This window comes from Limulus polyphemus, unplaced genomic scaffold, assembly GCF_000517525.1.
Source record: "Limulus polyphemus unplaced genomic scaffold, Limulus_polyphemus-2.1.2 Scaffold865, whole genome shotgun sequence".
Taxonomy (NCBI): Eukaryota; Metazoa; Arthropoda; class Merostomata; order Xiphosura; family Limulidae; genus Limulus; species Limulus polyphemus.
Genome location: NW_013666475.1, coordinates 343,135 through 351,257, shown reverse-complemented (window position 1 = coordinate 351,257; position 8,123 = coordinate 343,135). Strand labels below are relative to the sequence as shown.

At 32.6% G+C, this 8,123-nt stretch overlaps 1 protein-coding gene across 1 annotated transcript in view; it reads left to right on the top strand.

The window, feature by feature from the left end:
- Positions 1-6,323, top strand: part of LOC106460931 (protein slit-like) — a gene marked incomplete at its 5' end in the record, with an annotated part of 55,542 nt that extends 49,219 nt beyond the window's left edge. The window contains 2 exons of the mRNA XM_022387731.1: positions 3,434-3,643; positions 5,307-6,323. Of these exons, the coding sequence (XP_022243439.1) occupies positions 3,434-3,643; positions 5,307-5,530 (434 nt within the window). The remainder of the gene's footprint in view (positions 1-3,433; positions 3,644-5,306) is intronic.
- Between the last annotated feature and the right edge of the window lie 1,800 nt (positions 6,324-8,123).

Sequence of the window (8,123 nt, the reverse complement as noted above, 5' to 3'; positions counted from 1 at the left end):
AGTTCTATTTACTTCGGACAGTACATATCCTCTAGTTTAGATAATAAGTGTACACCAAAGTTATATTTACTTTGGACACTACATGACCTCTAGTTTAGAAGATAAGTGTACACCAAAGTTCTATTTACTTTGGACACTACATATCCTCTAGTTTAGAAGGTATGTGTTCATCAAAGTTATATTTACTTTGGATACTACATATCCTTTAGTTCATCAAAGTTCTGTTTACTTTGAACACTACATGACCTCTAATTTAGAAGGTAAGTGTTCATCAAAGTTATATTTACTCTAGACGCAAAATAACCTCCATTTTAGAAGGTAAGTGTTCACTAAAGTTCTATTTACTTTGGGCACTACATGACCTCTATCTTAGAAGGTAAGAGTTATATTTACTTCGGACACTACATGACCTCTAGTTTAGAAGGTAAGTGTTTATCAAAGTTCTGCTTACTTCGGACACTACATTACCTCCAGTTTAGAAGGTAAGTGTTCATCAAAGTTCTTTTACTTCGGACATTACATATCCTCTAGTTTAGAAGATAAGTGTTCATCAAAGTTCTTTTACTTCGAACACTACATATCCTCTAGTTTAGAAGGTAAGTGTTCATCAAAGTTCTATTTACTTTGGACACTACATGACCTCTAGTTTAGAAGGTAAGTGTTCACCAACGCTCTATTTACTTTAGACATGAAATATTTGTAGCTTAGAAGACAAGTATCCACCATTTCTGTATTCACATGGAACACAAAGTACGTCGAGTTTAGAAAGTAAGTGAACATCAGATCTCTATTCACTTGGCAAAACATCAAGTTTAGATGTAAGTGTACATCATAGCTGTGCTCACTTTGAATACAAAACATGCCTAGTTTACAAGGCAAGTGTATTCTATAAATCTATTCACATGGGAAACAAAGCATGTCTTGATTAAATCGTAAGTATATACGGCATAGTTCCATTAGCCGGGGATATGCAATGTTTCTAGTTTTGAAAGTAATTTTATAGATAAGCATTTTATTTGTATGAAGTTTCAGACTTGTTAGTTTAACAGAAGTAAATGATTTACACCAAACTTTCTTTAAGTTTAAAACGTCAAATTAGAAAAGTTTACCTTACCCTCCCATGGCTTATGAATAGTTTACATTTAATATTTCTTATAGTGTAAAGTATTCAATGATTTAGGTCTTAGCCCTACTGTTGGAATACACCGAATGTTCGCATAGAAGTTAAGTAAAATGCTCAACACTGCCATCTGTTATTCAACTTTGTTATGAAGTAATCTTTCTTTTGCTGTTGTTTCTTTATATTTCGTATGTATAAAAATATGTTGGAAAATGCATGCATCTGTTTTAGCTATTTGTATGATTTTATATTATTATTATTAAAAAACACGAAGAAGTGATGACGATAATTTTGTTTCTCGTCATTATACATACTATAACTTAATATAATTACAAAATAGTTCTAACCGGAAATTAGGGTAATGTATCATAGTAAATATTACGTTAATTGAGGTTTGTGACTCTTTTACTGCCCAGTTGTGGTATAACTAAGTAAAATTTTGTTATCAAACCTTTCAGTGGCCACTGCAAAAATAGATTTTTTAAATTCATTTTTCTAGAAATACTAAGCAAATAGTGGTTTCACAAACCAAAATATAGAGTTAAATATATATATAGATAATTCATAGTTCACTAATAATAAATGTGAATTTCTATACGCATCTGTCAAATTTACACGAAGAAACCCGTTACTTTACCATGGAAGTTCTGATAGTAATGTTTGGATTAATTCCCTGCATCTGTTGTATTTCCATGGATCTGATAACTATGGTAATATCATGACTATAATATTTAAAATTTTGCGGCAATGTTTTTGGTTTAAAATGTAGGTTTTAAGGTATTTTTTGCCTATTTTGAGTGAAAATAAAAGATAAGAACGAAAATATTTTTGTAGGTAATCATGGTTTTACTGGGATGTTTGGTTATTTGTGTTTTTATTAAGAATCGAAGTTGATACTGTAAATTAGATAATTGTAATATAGTAATTATTGTGGTACTTTTAATTTTTAACAACTGTTGTGCTAAGCAGAAATTAAGGTATTTAGTAATTTCAACCTAACAGGCACCAGAGGAACACCAGTCAACAGTACCTGCCGTCTACACCACTACTTTAAACCGAATAACGGGATTAACAATCATTTTTATAAAGCGCCCACGGCTAGAAATGTGAAACATATTCAAATATTCATATTATCTGGAACTCAAACCTTCTAATCCATAGCCCTGAACGCTAACCACTAGGCCACAAGCGGCTCATAAATTATTGCATATAACTGATAAGATATTTATGTTATTTGTGTCTTTAATAGCTGTAGTTCTCACTGAAAAGAAAGTGATGTAACACAGAAAACATTACAAATAGGTATGAGTACACCATAGTAACAATATATTTTAAATTTATGGGGTCTTGGCGATTGTAGTTCTCATTGAAAATTAGGTAGCGTAATGTATTAAATATTACATTTCCTGTGATTTCAAATAGTTGTTTTTTGTTGTTGTTGTTGTTGTTAGGCGCAAATTTACACAATGGGCTATCTGTGCTGTACCCATCACGAGTATTGAACCTCGATTTTAGCATTATAAGTCCTTAGACTTACCACTTAGCCACCAGATGGCTTTAAACAGTTGTAGTTCTCACTAAAAATGGGATTTATGTGGCTCCCCGATGGCTCAGCGATAAGTTCGAGGGTTTATAACTCTTAAAAACTGGGTTTATCGACATCCGTGTTGAGCAGATCACAAATAGTTCATTGTGTAGCTTTGCATTTAACAACAAACATACTCCATATATATATTACAACTATTATATTCGTCAATTGCAGTGTTCAGTAGAGTTTGTCGTATGATCAAATGAAATTATTTTTCATTATAAGTCTGCTGGAAGATTAATGAGTAAGTTGTACTATTAATTTTTTTTCAGGAAAGTGCCGAATTTTATTTAATAACATTTACTAAATGCATCTTAGTCCTATCATATATAATATTCAGATCAACTTTTGCATAATATTATGACTATAAATACTTTGTTTAAAGTATTTCGGTATCATTTGTTTCATCATTATGTCAAATTATTACAAGATAAATTATGACTAACGAAATGTTTGTTATTAATATACTTTTCATTCCATCTGGAGCGTAGGACTTGCTTGTTTTAGAGCAAATGTACGTAACAGGCTTTGTACACTACCGGTAATCGAACCCCTGATTTTAGCTTACCGCTATTTCACTGTAGGGCTCTAAGGCTTGGAAAAATATCAGACTGAATAATCTTCGCATTTATGAAATTATATTTCTTACTTTTACAAAGCCAACAACATATTAATGGTTTCATAGAGTTTTTAAAGATTTATTTTGGGTATATTTTAATCTTCAGGTTGCATGAAGGAAATCTACGTGAATGCTAAACATCTGGACATCATGGTGGCCAAAAAGCAACGAAGTGTTTCTCCGGGTTGTAAAGAATTCGACGCTCCGGATCCGTGTAAATATCAACGATGTGAAAAGGGCAAATGTATGCCTAAAGATTCCTACAGCTACCACTGTAAATGTTACCGTGGTTGGAGCGGGCAGTTCTGTGATCAAGGTGAATTTGAACTTGTTATTACCCCCTGAAAAATGTTATACGAATACCGTATAGTCTTACAGCTCTCTGCAACATAATGTATTATATAAAACGATATGCTAGCTTGAGTCTTTAAAACAAACTTTAGCAAAAACAAAAAATTAAAGAAAACGTTTGCCTAATACTCAATATAAAAGGTACGAAACGATGTAACACAATCAACTTGTACTGACTAATTATGTTAGAATTAATCAAATAACGATTACCATACGTCGTTATTGCGCATGCGTGAAGATAGGTTTTACTATTAGGTTCAAGTAAGATTGCTTTCAACTTTTGTAGATCAACAGCAACATTTGTAGAAATCATAACAGCAGCACATTCGCACGCTCCTGAATTGAACGTTTGCCTACTAATAATAGGTCATTATAAGCACGCTTGACTCAAGTGAGATTACACATTTCTGTCCATTAACTCTTTCACTGCCGTGGACACTTACACATCCCCTTCTAGAGCACTGTCGTGGACATTTTGTAACACCATGACGAAAGGGTAGGATATTCCCCTTCAAAATTCTCACAGTTTCAAGTTTCACATAAGTAATGAAATATTAAAACGTTACAGTGTGAACGCCTTTTACAAGCTGGCGAAGCATGATTATACTTATAATTGTACTTGTCATAAGATATTAGTATTAGGCCTATTACATTTTTAAACACTTCATTATTTACTTAGTCTCTTAGAAAGTTTCAAGAATTAGAAGAGTGTATAATAATATTCAAACTATACTATATTCGCCATAAGTCTTTTTCTTTTTTACTGACTATATAAAATATACCCAGCACTGGGAGAGTTTTTTTTGCCTATAAACGAGGAAGGGTTAAAAGTGTCATCATTGTATCATACAGCCTACAGATTTACTTGAGTCATTTCAACTGAAGTTTCATAATTATTAAGTCTTATAAACATGCCAAATTTCAAACTATAATTTTTTTAACAACTTATGTTTATAATATAATATATTTTATAATACTGACTTCAGTGTATCCTAATGATAACACTTTAAAAGGCCTGATCTGTTTCCCAAGGTCTGTCAGATTATTAGTAACCCCTCACCTAAGGCCCTAGGCCAGGCTGAAGCACACATTGTTAATCATCTTAATATAAAGGAGTGAGTTTAATATTAATAATACTTGGAGCCGTCTCCATTATTAGTCTCAAAGTGGGTTACTCGTCATCGAATTTGGGTTTAATATTGTTTTTATTGAGGACCTACATATAATGGAAATCAAGAAAAAAACTAGTGAAATTAATGTAAAAAATAAGTATTTTTAATGACCAATTTCCATTACATTATATTTTTACGTTAATGTTTTTATCTTTTTTGGCTCTCGGTGTCCAGTTTCCAAATTCAGTTTAGAATATATCTGTTTAATATGAGTCGTTGTTTACCAAAAACTCGATACAACGAAATGTATGGGGGAGAGAGACCAAAATGAGTGCTCATCCCATTCTGACTGCTATTTACTAACCCAGAGAAATGTGTTGAAACTCATTCGGTCACTTTTGCCCCTCCCCCAAAAAAGAGAAAACGTAAAATGAAAATTTATTCCTCTAAATGTGGGAACCTCTGTTTACATTTTACTAAACTTTCATTGCGTTTATCTAATTCTCTCTTTCTCAGCCCCCACTTGCCAGAAGGAACAAACCCGCGCTTACTACGTGGAAAATGGCTGTCGGTCCAAGAAGAAGATGAAGCGGGTCCGTTGTGTGGGATCCTGTGGGAACGACTGCTGTCGGCCCAAAAGGATCAAGAAACGACGCGTGAGGATGGTATGCCCCGATCACAAGACGTACCGGACTGAGGTCGAGATTATCAGGAAGTGCAAATGTTCGAGAAAATGTTAAATTGCCATTAGTGATTAGTTTTCTTTTCAGTGTTGTGATTTCTTGTTTCAGACATTGTGTTACTTGTCTGCCAATAGCGGATGACTTGTTTCCTCTATTTGTACTGCGTCTATAATGGAAGCGCCTTAAATGACGTCAGACGATGGAGAGCCGGCTGCTACAAACCTTTTCCCTGTGTTAAATTCTCATTCCAGATCGCCACGTCGCCTCTTGATCTATCAGAATTCGCATTATGTATGTTTGTGCATATTATCGTTCTTTAACTAAAGCATTTTTTTGTTTCTGTTCGGAAATTGCGAGGTATGCCGTAAGGATCTGAATTAAAACATAGTACTGTCTGCTTTTTTCTAAGATGGTCTATAAGAATTGATTATGTAAATTTTTCATGACAAAGTTTAGTATCATAATAAACTTTTGTTATGAATGATAATTTTTACTTGTTTTAGTCGAAACTTTATATATTTCGTTATTGAAGTTAAATTTTGCTTTTTTTTATGTATAAACAAATAACCTTATAACTGTAGATAACAAATTGTACTTCTCGCTGGACTAGAGAGCGACCATTGATGGCTCAGTGTTGTAATACATACATATATATATATGAAACGTATGAAAGTTCAATTGTACAGTTTTCTCTCCTGTTTTATGAGGATTCTCTTTGATAATATATGTAGGACGTACTCTTGTTGCTGAAGTATTTCTTTAACATCCGCTTTGTTGTAGATTTTGCAATATTTAAAAGTCTTGTAAAATATGTGTTTTTATTCGTAAAAATAACAACAAAAACAACCGATGTAAGTTGTACATTTTTGTCGACAACGACACGCTTCTGATAAGCCATAGTAAACTATCGTGTTTAATATGGGATGGAGTTCATCAGTTTCACAGAGTTGAGCGTAATAAGTTGATTTTGATGCGGATTTTTCTTTTCTACTTATAAAGTTGTTTCTAGCATTTTTAGTAGTAAACTAACAACATTTTCGTGAAATTTACAAGCATGAGGTATTTCAAGATCTATCTCGTTGAAGCACAGAAACGTAACGATACTGATTCCGTATTAAGTGACAGCGGACATACAGCATACTACCAAACGACGCGTTGCTGTAAAAACCAAACAAAAGCTTTCTGTTAAATTTCTGAAATTCACAGTGAGACCTCCAAAACACAATTAAGTTCTAAAAAGTTTTAAAACAACAAATAAAGTGTAGTATCTTGAATGTTAAACTGTCCATATCACGCTTGTTCTCGTTGAGATTAGTCGAAAATAATCAACTGAAGAAAGAAGGAATAAAATCAACTTCAGACGAACGTATTTTTTACAACAGTTTTAAGAATTATTTTTCGACCATATCAGCATACCTAGTAAAGAAAGGAAGCCTTTGTTTGCAATTCTAAAGTATATTCCAACAGTGTGATTATCAATATCGTTATTTAATGTAAGTAAATTTCCAACATAATAACTTCTGCAGACAATTTTTTATTATTAGTTTTATATCAACAAACGTTGGCCTTATGTATCATTAATAACTAGCTCATTTATCCACTTTACCATTAATTTGTGTTCAATTATGTTAACGCATGTATTTAAAGTACAAAGTTTTATCACCCATTGATACCACAGAAACTTACAACAACTAATATTTTAGTTGTTGTATATGTCATGTATCATTGTTTTTTTAATTATTTAATTTTAAGATATTCACTTTCACGTGTTAACATTTCATTTTAAAATCACTGAAAAGCCCATTAAGCAATATCATACTACCTAAGCCATTCTTTATTTATTATTATAACTTCATACGAGTTCTCAGATTTATTTCTCGATTTTTCAAGTTCTAGTTCACATACCGACAAAGGAATAGTGAATTTGAAATGCTGTGAATGTTCAAAAATGTTTATCAACCCATAATAGAATTTATCGGTTTAATAATTTAGTATTCAGTTTTCCCAGTTGGTGCCATGTTATTTTCAAAGTACTACCACTGACGTGCCCCACGGTGACTTAGCGATAACTCTGAGGGCTTATCACGCTTAAAATTGAGTTTCGATACCTGCGGTGGGCAGAGTATAGTTAGCCCATTTGCGCTTAACAACAAATAAACATAACAATAATGTCGTTTGGGAAGAGAGTATTTTCTCCCGTCATAGTTTTCCAATAATATGTTTCTCAACTACTTTGAGCATTTTATTCACATTATTCCCTAGCAAGATTGATATGTGGTTTTTATTCTAATTTGAGTCACAATATTAACTCAATGTTCTTATATGTTTCACTACTTGTCAAACCAGTATGCAACCGAGTAGCTATTCCAACAATAAGGTTCATATAATTGTAATTTCCTTCTCGAAGAATAGACAATGGGACATTATAAGCCATCCTTTCTTTTAAACCTCCCCAAGTTGTGTGTGTGAAATGGCATAAATGGGCACTACCAAACTGTTATTTCATTACTGCCCCCAATGAACCACAGACATGTTGTTCACTCGAAGTCGACAATTTTTTGTAATCACTATTCTGAGTTAAAAAGATCATTTATCATTTACAACAAAGGTATATATATATATATGAAAGAAATCAACTGTTAGTAATATA